Genomic DNA, 20,557 nt, shown 5'->3' with positions numbered 1-20,557 from the left:
ACGGAAACTCTGAGACAGGCAGTTTAATGGGGTCTTCATACAACGCATAAACATTGAAACATAAGCAGAAAGCGTTAGTGTGAGCCGGTCAGATGTTTATCAACAGAAACAAAACTCGGAGCACTCCTGCTGCATCACCACTGTAGGACAGGGGAAGCATGTTTACACCAAACGCATCAGAGATTTATATTTGGGTCAGAGTGTCCCTTTAAGTCGGACGCAAAGTAATCTCTGTGTGACAGAAGGCAGGAGTGCTGCATGAAGCTGTGAGCTCAAAACACCGGCACAACTGTCAGCTGCATAGCGACTGATATTTTTGCGTTCCAAATGTTAACATGTGAAGGCTGGCAGGTCAGAAATATATTTTACCCCCAATGCAACAGGGAGCGTTTTACAGTTTAAACACTTCTGCCTTACAAAGCTGAGGCCTACTTTATTATGCAGCCCGTTGCACATACTGCTTGAAATGCAAATGTATTGCATTGTACGATATGATATTACACAATATGCTCTAAACTCAGCACTATTTAACACCTTTGGGATGAAATGGAGCACTTACCGCACCCCAGGTCTCCTCACCCTACATCAGTACCTGAATTTACCTTCTCTTGTGGCTGAATGAGCAAAGATTTCAACAACCACGCACCAGAATCGACCGGAACGTCTTCCCAGAAGAGTGGACGGCCTACATAGGGTCTGAATACGGAATGGAATGATCAAAAGGCACTTCAAAATCGTAGCAAGTGTCCACAAACATTTGTCCATATAGTATAAGTGGTTTTAAGTTGGATGAACTACATATGTTGCTGCAATCATGCAATAGATTCAATAATCAATAATGTGAAGTTAAGACACGAACCGAAACCGTGAGAAATTGGCGAAACTGCGGACCTGAATTAATTAGACGGAGAATACCGAGTGCCGAGAAGGGTCGGAAAATGCCGAGTGACGCGGAAGGAAAACTCGCATGGCAGGTGCACGCACGCGGACTCAGAATGCAGTGAGATTTGGAAATGCGATGAGAGGAAGAACGCATCAGCAAATTGTCACCTCAGGGACACTGATGGTATGAAGAAGTCTCTGTCTAAAGACTCATTGCCACTAAATTCTGTTATTGTATTGGAATAATATGCAATATGGAGAATAGTTGTGTATTGGTTAATATTTAAATGCACGGTACATAGTTTGCGTTCCTAAAGAAATACAAAGTGCGGACATACCACTTGTTTGTTTAAATAGTATACTTAGAATATTAATGCTCTACTTAAATAACGGCTGAAACAAGCTAGTATGCAAATGAACAGTTTGTTTGACATCGAGGCAGTTTGTATGGGACAATCTTTATTTACGTTAGATTTGTTACAGATAAGTGAATACCTATTTTTATTAGCATTATTTTATTCATTTTATTTTGTTTTGTTTCCTTCTTTAAGGTTGTCAACCTAATTCACTCTACTTGAGCTGAATTGAACAATCTCTGTGAACTTGTACGAACTACCAAATACAAGAACTGAAAAGTGATTTAGAGTTGTTCCCAGTGTCCCCTGTTGTTGATTAATGCTCTTTTCGAGTTAGAAGCAGATACTGATGTGTAAAATTCCCACATAACTCGACAAATAACGTACATGATTTTAGACGCAACTTAAAACCCGTAAAAACCCTAAAAACCCTAAAAACCCTTGTCGTCTTGGCAAGACTGGGCAAATCCAGAATCACTTTGAAAATGTCAATAGTCCAATCCAGCTGATTCAGGAGCCCATGTATGTAATATGGTCCTTGTTCTGCTTCCTGTGGGAGAGAAAACTGTCTCAGAGCTGGACAAATGTAAATAAGGGTCTGAAATGGAGCTCAGTAACATTTTAGCTATTTATACAGAGCTATTTATTCTCCGCAAACAAAGTTAGCAGCAGTAATGTCTTTTCTATTCAGATGTTTGTACAGTAATTACCGACAAAACGGTTGCTCCCTGCGCAGCCTCTGATTATTTATTACATTTTCACAAAATAATTGTCATGTTTCAGCTTGCATTTTTAGACGACTCTTAGGCACGAGTGCTGGAGGTGAAGATGTGTATATTAAGACAATGACAATATTTGTAATCAACCTGTTCACATTTCTATGAACAATAACCATTTACTTCACATAAACTATCTGTTTTTTGAGCATCCAATTCTACAGAGAGCTTGTGCTTTATGCTTTATGCACAGGGGCTCCGTCATTGTGGAACAGGTTTGCGTCCGACGTTACAAGTGAAGGAAAAATGTAAATGCTACAGCATTCAAAGCGCAATAGCGCGCCTGCAACTTTGTAGTTACAATTTGAGGAAAAACCACAGATGGCTAAAAAAAAGTCAGGTGTCCCAATACTTTTGTTCACATATTTGCATCTGCGTTCAATAAACAATTCAATGCAGCTGTTTGTATATTTAATTTATGCACATATTTAATTATTATAAAAAATTTAAATACATCTCTTCACAAGTGAACACAATGTTTGTGCATGTTTTAAAAGCACTGTTGTCAACGTGAAATCTGCGATGATCATTCAAAACACACAATCATTGTGATTTACACAATTTACACCTTGAATACATGTTGTGTTTTTGTTTGTTTTGTTTTAACAGAAAAAAACAACAGGAGTGAATTTGTTCGAAGGACAAGCAGCCACTATAAGCGTTATAATGTCTAAATTTAACACAGTTTAACTCTATCTGGCTTTTGCTTTTTTACATGTTTATACATAAATACCCTGAATTGAAGTTCTACTACATAGATAAATATATAATAATAAAATAATAAAAAATATATTTTTATTATTATTATTATTATTAATTCAATTGAAAATAAATAAACAAATAATCGTCAGATGAATCGTCTATTAAATTTATTTGTTAGTTGCAGCCTTAATAGATACACACATTAATTTCATGATGCATTTAGCCAAACTGATGCTTGTTTGGCTGCCAGTGAAAAACGCTACAATAACGTGTAACTGAAACCAGAATGAGATCTGGGTTTAGATTTTCAGATCACACCCCAAGACATTCTCTTGATGCAATATTCATAAACCCTGGATCATACTAGACAATGATAAACCAGCACATTTAATAGCATGACATATTCACTGTCTATAGGTTTTCAGCCACCAAAAGAAAAATGGCCAAATGCCAATAACCTGTAATGGAGTGTTCGGGACAGAGACGGATTTAGGATCCACATTTCCCTGCAGATGTATCCCAGATCTTACAGCCTTGATACGCAGATATCTGGGTTTAGTTTGGCTTTCAGTCACTGAGGGTTTAGGCCATGTGAAGTGAGTATCTGAGCATGTTTGTAGCTGTTCATGTAATTAAATGATTGTTAAATAGAACATGTGCCATGTTGCCCCGATTGCTTAACACTAAGTAGGTTACTTATTTCAGTACCAGTACCAACAAGCACCAAAAAAAACATGCACTTATACTTCATACAGTCTGACACAAACGGTACTGATGCATCTCTAATGCAGAGTATGTGTATCTCTGTATTCTGAAATCATATAGTCCAAATATATAGTGTTATCTGATCAGGTTTGCTATTTCCATTAGAAATCTGGACTTGAAACAATGACGTTAACCAATATGGAGCCGTGCGAATGACACACTGGGTGTTCGTGCTGCGTTACTCCAGTCTATTATTAAGCCGAGCTATTATATTACGCTGATAAACCGAGTGCATATTCATCCTCTCTGAATACAGTAGCAATATTAATCGCATCTATATTTAGCTTTCTCGGTCGCCTGAGCCGACCGCAGGCCTCGCTCGCTTCCTCGTGTCCAAACTCCCGTGATAAAACGTTACATTGCGCATGCATACGTTCACGATAGCTATTAATAGCTCACTTTCGCACGAGCAGAGTAACTGTCAGGCGACCCTGTATGTACTAATACCACACGCAAACTCAAAAAAGAAAAAAAAGAAAAATTTACACACGTGCGCTCACTCCTGCCCCCATCCGTTCTATTTATACCACCTACAAAAAAACACATGCGATCTAACACACAGTGGTGCAAGGCGACCCTAAAGGATGTTTCGTTTTTTAATCGCGTGCACATGAACGTCTCCCTCCTTGTTGTTCGGGCGCGCGCAAGCTGACATCCACTTTGCATAATCATAGGCCTGTCACCGGTGAATAGATAACACCCTAACCGCACTCAACCTCTCAGAGACACAGCGCTTGATCATCTTTTTTGTGTTAAAGCCGCTGTGTAGTCATATTTTCAGAACACTGATTCCCCGCAACACACACACACACACACACACACACACACACACACAATTTGTCTTATCAGCTGACTACTGCAAAATGGCTTAATCATTAATTAAAAAGGAAACCTTGAAGAATCCCACAATTCTGAAGTTCACATGTAGGCCATATTGCATTCTGCATGAGTTAACTCTTTGTCTTTGTTACAAGGCTAGAATCGGAATACCCACACACACACACGAATCTAAATCGGTTGGAATCCGAATGCGCGTGCACACACACACACACACACACACACACACACACACGAGTCATATTTCTTCTAAAGGACATGCTTTGGATGCAGGAGCCACAAGACCCCGCAAAACTAAACTCAAACACGCACGTCCAATCAGCATACGGGTAGTCATTTCACTCAGTACAAATGGCAGAATTGGCGACGCAGTGCACGTTCACGGTGCGACGGGACAGAAATATATCCCGGAACAGGGGGAAAAGGATAAGAGGAAAACAAAGAGACGAGGCGCAGCCTGCCAGTGTCAGCAAACACGGCTTCCCAGGCTCACGCAGACACTAAAAAGGAGCCACAACAATCTGGCAGTTTTAGGGAACATGCCTGACTGGGTGTTTAGAAGGCAGAAATTCCTCTTCAGGGCCAAATTGGAGGAACTAAACAAACCCACCAGTCTGCCAACCTCAAATTCATCCGTTCAATAGCGAAGATACAAGCTTCAATTTGTTTTTGGGTTTTTTTTGCATCCGCTAACGAGCAAATTTACATAATCAATCTGACACCAGAACCTGACTGATTTACAGTCTACAGGAATATGGAGTTACTTCACGCCACTGCATTTAAAAGGCAGCAGATGTGTTGAGGAACATTTGTTGGTATTTGGATTGTTTTGAACACGAGGAGAACGGGAAAGGGAAGAAGGTTCATACTCTAACGTAATGTCAGACTACAGCAGCCAAACAAGTTGAAAGCAACGTGAACACCCCGCTTACAAAATCTAGAACAAGATGAGCATATTCACATGGTCGAGTTTGCCATCTGCAAAGTCGAAATTACAAGGTCAGTTCATTAAGTCAGTTCACTCATGTTTTGATTTGTGAGCTGCCATTAAACCAAAAAAAAAAACATTAGAATAAACATTTTTTAAATACAATAGAAGCAAGCTTAAAATCACATGCATTTCCAGCAAGGCATGTCAGAATGATATGCTTAGAACCAAAGAGGTTCTTGGTGTTTTGAAAGTGGTAATTAGCAAGTTGTAATAATTTTCCACCTCGGCCTACAAAGTGGGGGGGGGAGAGAGAGAGAGAGAGAGAGAGAGAGAGAGAGAGAGAGAGAGAGAGAGAGAGAGAGAGAGAGAGATTCTCTCACACAAACAAGACCAAAAGCCAGCCAATTCAATTCAAGTCAAGAAGCTTTTATTGTCATTTCAACCAAATATATCTGACACAGTACACAGTAAAATGAAACAACGTTCCTCCAGAACCCTGGTGCTACATACAACAACAATCACAGAAAACACAGGGCTAAAGACTAGTAAGTGTCCTCACCACATAAAGTACATGTGTGTAACCTGGTGAAACAGTGCAAAGACAACACAGGACAGTGCAGAACAACACACAAAACACAAAATAGCTCCGCCAGTAAACCTGTTGTAAAGAGAAAGTGAACAGTAGCAAAAACGTAAACAAAATGTTGTGCAAATAGCAAATTGCAGCAATCCAGAAAAAATGTGCAAAAACAGCATGTAAACAGTTTATGGTAATGAAGTGATGTGATGTGATGTGAGTGGTACTGAAGACATGGGTGTGTGAAGTGAGTACGAGTGTGTGTTTTGCCTGGGTTGTAAATATCAGTCACATAGGTGTGTGTGTGAGTTCACATTGTGAATTCATACCGGTGTGTGTTTGTGTGTAGAGCGGGTCCCTTTTGCAATGTTTGCTACCACATCTTTTAAATCGGAATGATCTTCGCTTAGCTGTGTGATGTTATAGTCTGACATGCCAGCGGTCTTTGTTCCACTACACCATATTACAGTTCGGTACAATGCAGCGCATGAGTGGTGTGTCTAAGCCCATCATCCTGCTTTATTCTTTAGTACGGGGCACAAATCCGTAAATCGAATCCAGAAAACCGAAGACATAAATTACACCTCGATTACTCTCCACTCTCGAACCTCAACGCGAAATCCAAAACGATTACGATACTGAGCTTCAGCGTTGCCGTTCTGGGATCCGAATCAAAGCCGAGACAGCTCTTATCTTGACAAAGCAGCGACTCTGACAAATTATCCTCGGTGCAGCGTTGAAAAATGGAAACTAGCCAAAATAGCACTGAAATCACCAGGGCGAGGGGGAGTAACAGCTTAAATCCTGCAAACGCGCCCGGACAAAAGGTGCTCAGATCCGGATTAAGACAAAGAGCCGCTGAGAAGTGCACGCTTCTGTCAATACCAATCAAAGGTATTAAGTAAATCGCAAGCAAGCACCATTATCAAATATCAGTCTGATAGACCATCTCAACATCATCGTCTCCTTCTAGCCACATCATTAAACTGTTAAAAAGGAAATTCCATATCACAGCTCATATAGATGTAGCAAACATGATCACTGTGCAGGCTGTAAATGTATTAGCCCGCAGACAAAGAAGCGATATTCAGAACTTGTCATTTCATTCACTACGGCTCCGTAATCCATCTCGGCTACCTTCATTAGACCATGCCATGTTAATACTGATAATATGTGCAAGAAAAAAAAAAAACAACAACCTGTTTCACTATTCCACTGAAAATAATTAAAAACGCATGCTACTGAGAGTCGGAAACCAAATCACCTCATGAAACTGAGTCTACCCTCCTTTTTTTATCTCAATATCCCTGAAACTCAAGAGTGCAGCTCTCTAACTATAAAAATGCACCACAGAGTCGACAGTAAAACAGGATGTCTTTCTTGTTAGAAAATATGCAAAATCTCTTTGTCGCTGTAGAATTTAAATTCCCTTCATTGGTATTAAGAGACCCAAACATGTTCCAGCATTACAATGCCCCCATTCCTCAATCTGTTTGTCTGTGTAACAATAAATGGCCAAAAGCATGTTTACACCTAACCATCACTCCCACACATGGAACATCCCCAATCTGTTGCCGCAATTATCTATGTATTAGGTCAAATTAAGATTGTCATTCGGCCGAACTAAAGGGACCAAACATGCTCCAGCATGACATTTATGCTGTGAACAAAGTGAGCCCTATGAAGCCTTACACTTTGGTGAGGATGAACTTGAGCAGTCTGCACAGACACCCTGACCCCTGACTACAGAGGTAGCTCGGTCATTAAAGTGTTAGACTTTGAGAAGGTTGTGAGTTAACCAAGCTGTCACGGCGGTGCCCCTGAGCAAGAGTCTTAACCTTCTAACCCTCATGTATAAAAATGAGAAAATTATAAAAAAATCACTCTGGACATGACCAACCAAGCCTCAAACACCACTAATCACCTGTGAGATTAACTGAAATGCTGCAATCACCTGCAATCAGTGTCTGACCTCACTGATAATAAGCAAAATGGTGTTTAAACAAGGGCTGAAACGATTCTTAGAGTAACCCGTACTTCGTATAACAAAAAAGCATCGAGGCAAGTTGCACGCCTTGATTTTCCGTTTAGTCCATTTTACAACTCTGTTTCCCAACGGCCCACTATTACTGACGCACCACCCGCTAAACTCTGGACCGCTCTGGGGTCTCACGACCTTTGCGTGGAAATAGTCATACGCACGTTTTCAGTCTCGTGTTTTTATGCATACGGCGTGCTTATAAACGAGACGCCTGGACAGGTAAACACAAATGAGGCTGAAGAATGAAAAATGGAGGAACGGAGAGAAAACAGCGAGGGGCGAGGAAAAGATTCAGGCCAAAAAAACACAACAGAAAGTTTTTTTAAAAAGCGTGGGATTGTTTCACTAAAACACAGAAAAACACCGTACAGTGCATTTAGATTTTTCAAGTTATTTAAAAGTGATTTTTTAATTATTATTCTTTTTAATGATTTTGTATTTATTGATTTGTATTTTGATGTAATATGGCAATTAAACGCACTGCACTAAAGGGGTTTAGTTTCCACATTTTGCTTTTTTACCAATAAAAATTGCGATTCTGTTCTGAAAAGGAAACTAATCACTTGCTCATTTTACGAGACTGGTCTTGTTTTCTCTTGTATATTTAGTATTGCTCTTTAATAAAGTAAAAAATACTTCTTATCCGAATACTCGGTTACTAAAATAAACGATCGCTGCAGCCCTACTTTAAACAAACACATATAGATGTGTGCACGTGCGCTTTTAACCATATTGTATGTTTGTCATAAAATGATCGTGCTCGATAATGATCATGCTCAACACAATAAAATTGCTGGCCAGGAGGAGGTTGGTGATACATTCTTAGAAACTGACACCCCTCTTTAAAATGATTCAACAGTCTTTGAGAAGACACCTACTCACTCACACTCACACACACACACACACACACAGCCAAAAACTACCCTGGGCAAGGCATATACATTATATTGGGCATTTCATAAGACGCACAGACATGATCATGTGCATGTTACAGATTGATGATTGTATCTACACCGTGAGGCTGTGCGTCAGCTCAGAGATCACGTGACTAAACCGTTGTTCAGAAAACAAGCAACTAGAGCAAACAGAGCGGGGGATACGGGGGGGGGGGTTGTGATGATATAAAACAGCGCTGTCAAGACGTCGCAGTTTCGGCGTGACGTCGACCCGACCGGGGCAGTGACGTCACGCCGCCCGAAAAGAAGTGAAGGTGTTTATGCGTGTAGTATTGAGATGCGATGGAAACGGCAGTGTTGATGTATGAATGTAAGCCGTACCCGAGCGCTGGTGTCATTTTTATCTAAATGATCGTTTCAGTGGGTCGCTGCGCCCTGACCCTTTCCAACAGCTTCATAAATAGCTAATGCACAGATGCCCTTTTACAGTACACTGTGACAACTCTCACTGGCGAAATCAAAAACACAAGACGCGGTTTGAACAGTGTGATCGTGGACACACCATACACACTGTTTACATTTGCAATGAGACACAGAGACACACAGAGAGGCCTGAAGGCCACTGACTCAAAACTCCTTCAGTGATCCAGTAATACACAACTCAGTTTATCAAATGCTTAATCCACCCAGTCCACTCGCTCTCTCTCTCTCTCTCTCTCACACACACACACACACACACACGATCTCAGTGACTAGTATGATGTGTAACTAAATATAGGTAGACAGGTCGCTCAACCACTCAGGAAATATCCAGGTTTTATTCCTATCATTTTTGCAGCAGCAGCAGGCCAGATGACAGCTCTCTGCTGTAACCCTGTACACTCTGCTCCCTCCGAGGATTAAAGAAAACCCACTGAAAAACACTCACACTGCAGTAAATCAGCGACTTTGAGCACTAATCGAGCAGGTTAATGTTACCTGTATTCCCATGGGCAATGCAGGGCTTTTTTTAGCGAACACTTTTAATAATTTAGTGAGGGAAAAATAGACATTACGGAGAAGCGTCGTGGAGGTAAAACATGGGCTTGGCGTGTGTTTTAAATGCCCCACTGGGAGAACAAGTTACAGCGAAGTCAGCAGGGTAACGCGTCCTAACGCGAAACAAGTCCGACTCTGTTACCCGTGTTCAGCTTTCCTTTTGGCGTTAGCTAACTAGCTAGTCACGGCGACTAGCCGGACTCGGAGCTGGGATTGTTCTACATGTCCGTCTTGTTGTTTTTTTTTCCCGACTGCCAAACAAAGCGGCGAAGGGAGACGAAAAGCAGCTCCGAGCAGATCGGGGCGATTTCCTGCGCACGATCGGATTCAATTAAAAACACGGCGCCCGGTTTTTTCTTCCCCTCGGGCAGCGCCGAGGCCCGAGCCGTCCCAGTAAAACCACGCGTTAAACAGTGCGTCCCGCCTGTGTACCTTTATAATGTACCCGCAGATTGTTCTGCGACAGCCCGATGTAGCTGTATTTATCCTTGGGGCTCCACGACCTGGGTAATGGGGTCTCTTCCTCGTTCACGGCCGGATAGAGCCGCTTCAAACGTTCGCTGAGCTCCTGCTCCTGATCATTCAAAGCAGTATCTCCCTGTAACAGGCTGCCTGCTCCGAGCTCTGCCATTTCTGTTTTTTGGGAGGGGGGAATGGGGGTCGTGTTTTATTTTCCTTTCTCTGCTTTTTTGCTCCCTACCTAGTTGTGACAATCTTCTAAACGGGAGCACGAGAGACTGAGGAGAAATAGCAGTAGCGATATCCCCGGATAACCAACGTTCTACAGTCTGGCGCCCAGTGCACTATGGGTAACGTAGTTGAACTGATCGTCCTGCGCAATCTACGTCCACGACAAGTTAGGACACATATAACTACAACACCCAGAAATGATTGAACGCGAAGCTCTACGAAGCGAGAGAGAGTGAGAGAGAGAGTGTGTGTGTGAGAGAGAAGTGGAGCTGTAGTTTTAGACAATTAATGGCAAAGTGCAAATTCATGGTGTTTGCAAGTCCTTTTTCAAATACGCACATAAACATCGGAATTTATAGCTGATAAATAATATTCCTATATTTATGCAGGGTTTAGACCCAGATTTGCTCACTGGGTATCTTTTATATACTTCATACTAATATGTATGTTCTGCTGGTGACACACAAACATTACTACAGACCCGAATCTCTTTGTGTTTTTAATGAAAGATCTGCCGGGTTATTTGGACTGATCATATCCGCCATGATATTTTAATGTAGTGGTGTGAAAATAACAATCACATGTGTTATCGTTAAATATAACAATATTAATCACTGTGCTGCAGAATATACCATTATTAAAGCAGACGCTCTTGTTTTTCTTTATGTTTCACACTTTATGCAGGGTAAGACAACAAGCTCGGAAAAACACGTTCATGGATCATGTGTGAAATATATAAGGTGTCTAAATATTGCCTAAACGAAAAGGGCAGGAAAAACCATTGATTCTGATAGCTTATATAACTGTAAAAAATATACTACTTTTTATATATAATTATGATTTCTTTAAGAGCCATATATTATTAGAAATGTAATAATTCTAATTAATATTCAATAAATGTTTATTTGAAGGCAAATGTGGCCTCCTTCTTATCGTGGTTTCTTTGAGGTCCTTCATTACTATGGCAACCGCTCATACACAACAACCTTGTTGCAACGCTATTACTGAAGTTTTGACACAAACTAGTAAAAAATAATTCATTAAAAAAAAGAAAATATAATTATAATTATCTTTAAAAAAAACATTACACATGTCTATAAAGAAGGACGTCTATTTGCCACCACTGTCAACGTTTGAAAGGCAAGGGTAAATATTTAAAAATGTAAAAAATATATAGCAGCTTAGTATATTTAAATTAGTATAAAATTGTTATTAGCTAGTAAATAGTATGATCAGACGGAAAGGATCTTGGTGTATGTCTAGAAAACAGCGTTCTCGTCAGTTCTGTTTTAGTCAATGTATCATAAACGAATCGACTCTTTGAACCGATTTTCTTAGGTGGACTTTGAGAGTCGACTCGCAAACGACTCGCAAAAGAGAGCGCGTGATCGCGCTCTCTCTCTCTCTCGTACAGTGTCATTTATCTAAAAATAAACAGCAGCGCTAATCTTGTGTTCACTGTATTTGTCAATGCACAATCACATTGCCTTGCTACAGTTATTAAAATACTGTAAGTTGAATCAGTGGCGGGCAGACAGGGCCAGCAAGGTCTTCTCTATGTTTTATTTTTTTCCCCATGAATATGTATTCAGTTATTCCCAATAGTCGATTATTTTCATTTCATATCTTTCTTTTAGTTGTGCTGCTTCCTGTTGTGTCTGTTTTGGTTGGAGTTTCTATCCAGTCGGATTTTGATCTGGCATGAGGCCTTTATAATCAACAGTGCAGGCCCCTGTAGCTTTCAGTACATGTAGCTTAAAGCTGTTGATTTAACCGACAGGGGCATCTAGCAGGCGTACAATAACATCGGGCCATTGGATGGTCAGCACATCTATAGCAAACCGCATAAACTCAGATATATTCGTTTAGATGTAATTTTTTTATTCCACAATAGAGATTATTTGGTTGCAGATTTATTTACAAGGACATTTACAAGACCCACATTTCAAGAAAGATGGACATTGTGAGGAAAGGTCAGCCGAAACAGTTCAATACAGGTGTAAAGCTTTTTCATAAACCATTTATACTTTTCTTATCTGTAGAATTTGCACAAAACACATCATTTGCCTTCATTTCATTCCCATGAAAACCATAATGCACAGAATAAAGACACAAAACTGCACAAAAAAATCAATTTTATGAAGTTAATATTGATGCTTCTGCAAAAGATGATGTATGCGGGCGGTGCAATTGTGGCTGCAGTGAAAGGAGACTTGTTGAATTGTGTTCGCTGGGTTTCTTGCTTTAGCAATGACATTCGTTGCAATGAGTGCTGCATCACAGACATTTGCTACCAGAGCTTCCTGTCTGTAATGCAGCACTGTTATACTGTGTTTCTTTATTATATTGATGGTTTTTATAGCTGTAAAATGTATGACCAAAAACTGGGTTAAATATACAATTCATTTTTTTTTTTTATTAAATTGAATTGATAAATTCAACCATATGTAGGCAAAATTAGCAACAAAACATTGCACTGAGCCACCTGACAACCAAAAGAATTCAGGATTCATTCTCAAATTATTTTACTCACTGTAAATAGTCAGAATCCATTACTAATGGCTGCGTAAAATCACAGCAGATACAATTAATCGTGTTTATCAAAACAATTTACAATGGTTTAGTGTTTCAAACCGTTTTATTCATCTTTAGTGTAATGGCTCTTAAAATAATGAATGCCATAAATTCCTCTCTGTCCTGTCTTTATATGAAGCAGGATTTCATCAAGCAAGAGGAGTCAAGGGCAAGTAAGGTCTGGGCCAAAATCACTGAAAGTAAGTTGCTTCATAACTTATTATATTCTTTACCATGCCTGTTCTGTCTGTCGTGTTTAAAAAAAAGTAATGGCATTAAATCATTTCCAATATAATTTTGTCCAGGTTACACATGGATATATGTCTGGGTATCTCTCCACCTGGCCTGCCCATGTCAGCTCTCAGGTTGTCCAGCAACATAGTCAAAAACATACTTCCTCTGGAGGGAACAGAAACCATGGGTATCTTCATATTCTACTTTTCTGGCTATAGAATACATTTGAATATAATTACTGTTATGCAAGAATTAAGAATATAAAAAAAAATATATATATATATATATATATATATATATATATATATATATATATATATATATATATATATATATATATATATATATATATACATACACATAAATATAGAACAGAATATATAAAGGAAAAAAGTAACATAGAATTTATAAACTAGTTTACTGTATCTACCCAAATTTCCTGATATTCTTGAAAGTTTTCCGTCATACAACTTTTACCTCATATCATGTGCATCAGATACAGTGAGGAAGTTGGACGTTCTGTAGCTAAGCAAGCAAATTTCCTGGAACAGCTGGAGCACTATCTCAGGAGAGAACTGGCATCTATAGACGTGCACAGCCCCAACCTCCAGCAGCTCAAACTTCAGGTTTACAATTTGTACACAAAGACATAAAGCATTTTACTACATATGAATGTGTATGTGACAAATCAATTTTGAATTTGAAGACTGTTCCCTGTACTTAGTGTTGTTTGTCTGGTGTTCAATGCTTTTTTTCTGTCTGTCCTCTGAAGGCATTCCGAGAAGTTTTTGACTACTTTATTGGAAACTTTAAAACATACAAGCCACTATTGTCTGCCATTAAAAATGAATATGAGATTACTCTAGGTATGTATACATTTCCTCTATCAAAAAAATTATAACAGCCTTGAAGTTGTTAGACTATGAAGAAGTTTCTAAAGTAGCTAAAATGTCATTGCAGTCTATCTGCAACAGAAGATCCAAGAGCTGGAGCCTCTTCGTTCCCAGATAGTGCTGCTGTCCGATCAGTGTGAGAAGAGGATTCTGGACCTACGGGGACAAGAGAGAGCTGAGATCACTGCTTTGAAACAGAAGCAACAACATCTCCTTCAAGTCATTGAGAGCATGAAGGAGCAACAGAGAACTTTGCTGACCCAGGTTGGACATTCGATATATTTTGGCTTCAATTGCATGCTCCAGACTGGCCCATAACAAAACATCACACATGTTCAGATTTTGTTCATGAGGTAGTATTATAGTCAATAATCTGACTCTTAGAACCAGGAATCTCACAACAAAACCTTAAACAAAACTGGACCAAAACAGATAAAGGAGATGGCAGTACATTTTGACTGTTATTGATTATTGGTGTTCCATGCAGGGCATTAGGACAGGGCATTAAGCATGTTTCATATTTACACTTTTAAATTGAAGCAGCCATAACTCTACTGTGAAAAGATGGAGATTAAAATTATATCCTAGCAAGTGAAGTTCTCTTGATAAAAATAAAAAAAAACCTAAATAAAAATGTATATAACAAGTACAAGTCTGTCACCCTATTTTACTTTTTGTTTATAAACACTCTAAAGAAAAGAAATGCTGGGTGAATTAGCCGATTTATTTACTATAAATGGGATAGATATTATTCGGTTGGTAAACTATTTTTCAGACCAGCTGGGTGATACATTCGCACAAGTTCCACACACACTATGCAGCTATTCTATCAGTGTCATTTCTATTTCAAGAATGTTTCACTGCTTAGTAATATTTACACCACAGAGTTTTTAAATTCTCCAATGTGATCACTTAATAATGCTGTTGTTTAACAATTACATAGTGAGATTTCTCTTAGGAGATATTTATTTAACATTTATAGGGGTCGTATCTTTGGTGTCAGGGTTAGGGTTAGGGTTAGGTGTTGTAAGGTTATAACTGTAGGATCCTGACACAGTACAATCCTCAGAAAAGAGGTATCATTCATATATACATATATATATATAACACAAAATCAGCAAATATAAAACAGGAACTAACTTTTTTTTTAATTGTCCAAAATAATGGTATATCGTTCATTAATATATAAAAATAGTTGGAAATTGTTATGGTATCTTAATGAATGGGAAGCATCTACAATGCTTGAACCTAATGACATGTGAACCTAATGCCACATTGGTTTACATTATGTGCAGCCTAACTGGTTTTTTAATTTATTGATTCCATATTTCAATATAGTACAATACTTTAGAAATAGGTCACAAAATATAGAAGTGCAGACACTGAACAGCTCTAACACTAGAACAAAATCTGTTCCTGAATTCAGCTGTCTTCTGTTTTGGGTCTGTCACAGGTTTTATATCTAGAGAAGGACCTTGCAAAACAGTATGTGCTATACAGGGAGGAACGTGATGCCCGGAGGCTGCTCATTGATGATATCAACAGCATGAGCAACAACTCGCAGGAGCCTGGTTACTCACTGGATGGTGACAATCATTGCATCACTGTGCCAAATATTGCCACTTTAACAGCATGTGGAAGATGTGCATGATTCACATTGATGTACTTGAACTCTTGTGTTTTCTTTTAGAGGATTCTGTAAATCTAAAGCTGGCTTTGGATGTGTGTAGAGAAGATCTAAACAAGGCCCAGACAGAGCTCAACCACTTGCATGCAGAATATGGAGATGTGGTTCCTCGTAAGGACTGGGAGAATCTAGAACATATGTACCAGGAGAACCTTCTAAAGGTATTGCCTATTATTAGAAAAGTATTATATTGAAAAAAAATGTATTGTTTATATTTTATTGTGGTTTTATTATATCTAAATGAACAAAAAAGGTTTGACTGTAACACATTTAAATATCACCCCAAAAAACTATTCAATTTCCACATTTGCTATTCAAAATCTAAAAATACGGTTGGGCAGTGTAGCAAAACATGACATTGTTTTATAGTACAGAACCAGCAGAAACATATGTTTGAAGGATTCAAGCTTTTTTTGTCTTCTTCATTTGTACTGTGTAAAATTATTTTGTATTGAATAGTATTCTATCTATTAAAGGTGGAAAATAATTGAAATATACACAAAAATCAGATTGAATATAAGATATTGATATTCTATCACTTAATTAGTGAGTAATTATGTTCAGACACTGACAGTACATACAATACGTAGAAATATGTATAATGATGTTTATATACTATGAAATTTATCCTAACATCATGTCATGTAGACGTGTTTAAGACCTAGTTTTCTATTTCCAGCTGGAAACCCTACAGTCTGACTTCAACCAAATGAAGATGGAATATGACACATTGCTAGATTTACATCAGCAGATCAGCACACAGAGCGACAGCCTTCTCAGTAAAGCCTTGACTCCCAGACCACAGTGGGAGCAGTGTGCAGGTACAGGGCTCTCCTATGGTGTATGTTCACCTTATGGATAGATAAATATACAGACAAAAAGAAAGACAGAAAGAAAGATAGAAAGACAGACAGACTATATGGCAAAAAAAGTGACCTGACCATTACACCCCTATGTTCTTGCAATACATTTATGCCGTTTAGCAGCAGTGGCAGCTTGGTGTTTGAACTTTCGTGGGTAAATGTTGAATTCAGTATTAAACTAAAAATTATGAATGTCGATATAAATAATATGAATATACCAGTCGGAAGTCCAACATCTCAACCACCACTACCAATGGGATTTGCCTATTCAGTCACATGAGTTTTTGTTGGGTGAGGAGGCCTGGCCTGTAGTGTTTTAATTTATCCCAGTTTAGCGGGGATGAGGTCAGGGCTTTGCTCAGGGCACTTGAATTGTTCCATACCAACATCAACCTTGTCATACTGGAACATGATTGGACATCTTATTCCTGGTGAATGGAAATCTTAATTTCACAGTCTACAATTGGGATGGATGGATGGATGGATGGATGAATGGATGGATGGATGGATGGATGGATGGATGGATGGATGGATGGATGGATGGATAGATAGATAGATAGATAGATAGATAGATAGATAGATAGATAGATAGATAGATAGATAGATAGATAGATAGATAGATAGATAGATAGATAGATAGATAATTGTGATAGTCATTTGTGTAAGTGTAAAAATTAAATGTTGTTGCATGTAAGATGTCCTCAGTGGCGGGGATCACTGTTCTGAGCTCTTTGAAGGCCAGTCCAGTCAAAAAAGATTGGAGATCTTGCTAAGGGAGTTGCATGGCATGGGCTTGGAGCAGAAAGACTTCTTTACTGGACTGGTGGGAAGCCTAAAATTACTACCTCCATTACTTCTATCTACCTAGACATTTTTTTATTAATGTTGATTTAACTTCACATTAATGTTGGTTAACTTCCCCAGGGTATTTCAGGTGATGTTCCCATACACCTGCGCTATGAGGGGCAACTGAAGAACCTCCGATTGAAAAAGCCTGAGGTTGTTAGAGTTCTAAAGGACATATGGAGAGAGAAAACATGTGAAGATGAAAAGGTAGCATCCATCAACTCAGTGCCTGTGGGCGTAAAATGTGAAAAATGAATGGAGGTATCTATGTATGTGTTTGTTATGGGTTTGCTTTTTGAACACAGAATGATGAAAGCAGTGATCTAAAGGAGTTTCTGCACCAGTATCTGTTAAAACAGCATAAGGAGAGGGCAGGGCAGTGGGCTTACAGCTTGCTTGATGGCATCAAGCGTTACTTAGAAGATGACTTCATTGGTCTTTTCTATGACATTCTACAAGGCAAGGTTGGTGTGTTTATTTGCTCACCCAATTTTAGTTGGTGGATCACAATTAGAACAAAATTTGAAAATGTTACAATTTTACAAATAGAGCATTGATTTTACTTGAATGTTAATATGTGGCAGGTGGATGAAAGTGTGTACCATGGCCAGTCCCATTTACTCTCTCATCTGCTTAAGGTGCTTATACAGAGTGACAAAACTGAGAGTGGCTTGCTCAGTGCAGCCCAGTTCAGGTGAGGGTGAGGGATGCATTAGAAATAAGCACTTGGTTTTGTTTTTGCAAATATGCACAATAATATTTTGTCTGTTTAGTGGAGCATTTCATTTCTGAACTTTCTATTCAATCATGTAACTATTTAAATATAGCAGTAACTACAATAGGTCAGTAATAAATGTAACTTATAATAAATGGTGGATTATTACAGCTTTAAATAATTCTTTTAACAATGAATGTCTGCCATTTGAAGTAAATAAGTTTCTTGTTGTTTTTTTTTAGAGATTACTTTAGGAGATCTTTGTGCTTAGTAGTTTCTCAGTTATCTATCTATCTATCTATCTATCTATATATATATATATATATATATATATATATATATATATATATATATATATATATATATATATATATATATATATATATATATATATATATAAAGCTTAAATACCACTGACTGACTCACTCACTCATCACGAAATCTCAAAAACCACTGAACGGATTGCAATGAAATTTGGAACATACCTTCCTCTTGGGTCTTAGGCGCTCAGGGTTTTGAAAAATTCGGCCTGGATCGCGGCTAACTCGCGAAAAACCCGATTTCTCACGCATTGTACATTCTTCGAAATAACAGTACGGATCCTAATGAAACTTAGTACATTGTTTCTTATTAGATGTTAGATGCACGATAAAAATGATTTTCAAAGTAGTTTGCCCTGTATCGGTACTACAAAGGGGTAGTACGTTATTTGTTGACGTTACGTTCTGATCTCTGATCATCCAGTCCTGCTCAGTGCTTACTGCTTATTGCCATATTGCTTAGCGTTCTGCCTTCCGTAGCGAAGCACGGGTACTTTCAGCTAGTTATTAATAATCATGAAAGACAAGTGAGAGAGACTGATTGAGAAAGGCTTGTTTATTTTATATTATAAGGAAATGTTCACAAAAACATACTCACTGAAATTCCACAAGCACTAAATATATCTATGAAGAGGAATAATGATCAAATTGTTGTACTATAAAACACTTCTCGTCTGTGTGCAGTGGTAACCTGTTCATGATGTTTCTATTACAGTATACCCCATCAAAGCGTGTTCCCTACATAATAAATGAACATGTGTATCTTTAATGCTGGTTTGCAGTGACGCTCTGGGGATGGCTTTTCCCCAAAAACGAAATCAGGATATAGAGGAACTGGTGCTGACAGCTCAGTCAGAGCTACAGGCCAGTGGAGGAAACATTGCCTATCAGAGGCTGTACACAGAGGTAAACTTTAAAACAAAATGTGCCTGAAGAAAAAAGGTAAGAGGTACAATTAAATTAGGTGCTGCCTGATTTATTCTGACCTTCACAATGAAACCACCTTATATTTTTTTTACTGCAGGACGCAGATGGAAAGCAAAGTGATTTCCTGTGTCTGGTCAAAAAGCAGGCTATGGATGAGAGACACCAATACATCAGCCAGCTGCGGGAACAACTAGGAGGCAAAGGGTGAGAGTCCATGATGCTCTTGTGAATGTTTTATGTTGTTACTTGAATAATTTAAGTGAATCAAACATTTATGCATTTAAACTTGGTACTTCACTTTTGCAGAGTAGTGGGAGTGGAAGATTTAAGAGCTGTTTTCAAGACAATTGATCCCACACTGGACCCTGAGACTCTGAACTGTTATTTGAGTACAGCCTTCCAAACAAAAGAGCCGCACGAGCACACGGCACATTTAGACACCGAGCTTGCACTACAGCGCCTCTCTGCAGCTAACATAAGCAGGGCAGGGCCTATATCTCAGTCAGAATAATACATTTACACACATTCCACATGCATATATATCGATACTTATATTGAATCGAATCAGGGTTTTTTCAACTATCATTTGAATAATTCCTACCCATGTTCATTAAAGTATACCTCATGATACACTGGGGTCTATAGAGTATCTATAAATCACTGACAGGAGACACATCCAAACACAAACAAGAATTCTCAACAAGAATCCGATTTCAGAAGAGATTTCTCGTGGACTTCTTACACTTTTGCTGTACATTATTTGATATGAATTTGTATATATCTTTTAGGATATTTGAACAAGTAAGGAATAAAAAAATACAGTTAATGGTCATGAAAGGTGGCTATCAAAAGAAGTGCTTTGTATCCTCCTGTGCTCACATGTACACTTTCCATTTTCTCCAAACTGGTTTGTAGGATTCTCATACGAAAAACTTATGCTCATATATGAACTCCATCTTACAGTTTATCCAACTGAATTCCACTTTGAAGACAGGTATTTTACACTT

The 20,557-nt window shown here is 38.6% G+C and overlaps 2 protein-coding genes across 5 annotated transcripts in view; one reads left to right on the top strand and one right to left on the bottom strand.

Moving 5' to 3' along the window:
• Window positions 1-10,603, bottom strand: part of ranbp10 (RAN binding protein 10) — a 45,462-nt gene extending 34,859 nt beyond the window's left edge. Inside the window, exon 1 of one of the 4 annotated variants that reach the window (XM_083552675.1) lies at window positions 10,234-10,603. In XM_083552675.1, coding sequence (XP_083408801.1) covers window positions 10,234-10,432 — 199 coding nt within the window. In that variant the 5' untranslated portion in view covers window positions 10,433-10,603. The remainder of the gene's footprint in view (window positions 1-10,233) is intronic. The other 3 variants (XM_083552678.1, XM_083552676.1, XM_083552677.1) reach the window with 3 other exon arrangements.
• Window positions 10,604-10,620: 17 nt separating this feature from the next.
• tsnaxip1 (translin-associated factor X interacting protein 1) lies at window positions 10,621-20,382 on the top strand. The gene is made up of 16 exons (XM_083552669.1): window positions 10,621-11,637; window positions 13,208-13,265; window positions 13,371-13,486; window positions 13,802-13,925; window positions 14,072-14,165; window positions 14,260-14,456; window positions 15,646-15,778; window positions 15,883-16,040; window positions 16,559-16,700; window positions 17,438-17,565; window positions 17,667-17,795; window positions 17,894-18,052; window positions 18,173-18,282; window positions 19,406-19,529; window positions 19,648-19,754; window positions 19,857-20,382. Exons 1-16 carry the CDS (start codon window positions 11,582-11,584, stop codon window positions 20,059-20,061), a joined length of 2,040 nt encoding a protein of 679 aa, XP_083408795.1. The 5' UTR covers window positions 10,621-11,581; the 3' UTR covers window positions 20,062-20,382.
• The last annotated feature ends 175 nt before the right edge of the window (window positions 20,383-20,557 follow it).

This window comes from Silurus aristotelis (assembly GCF_946808225.1).
Source record: "Silurus aristotelis genome assembly, chromosome: 10".
In the NCBI taxonomy this organism is placed as follows: Eukaryota; Metazoa; Chordata; class Actinopteri; order Siluriformes; family Siluridae; genus Silurus; species Silurus aristotelis.
The sequence above is the reverse complement of the archived record's forward strand: the minus strand, read 5'-3'. Positions and strand labels throughout refer to the sequence as shown.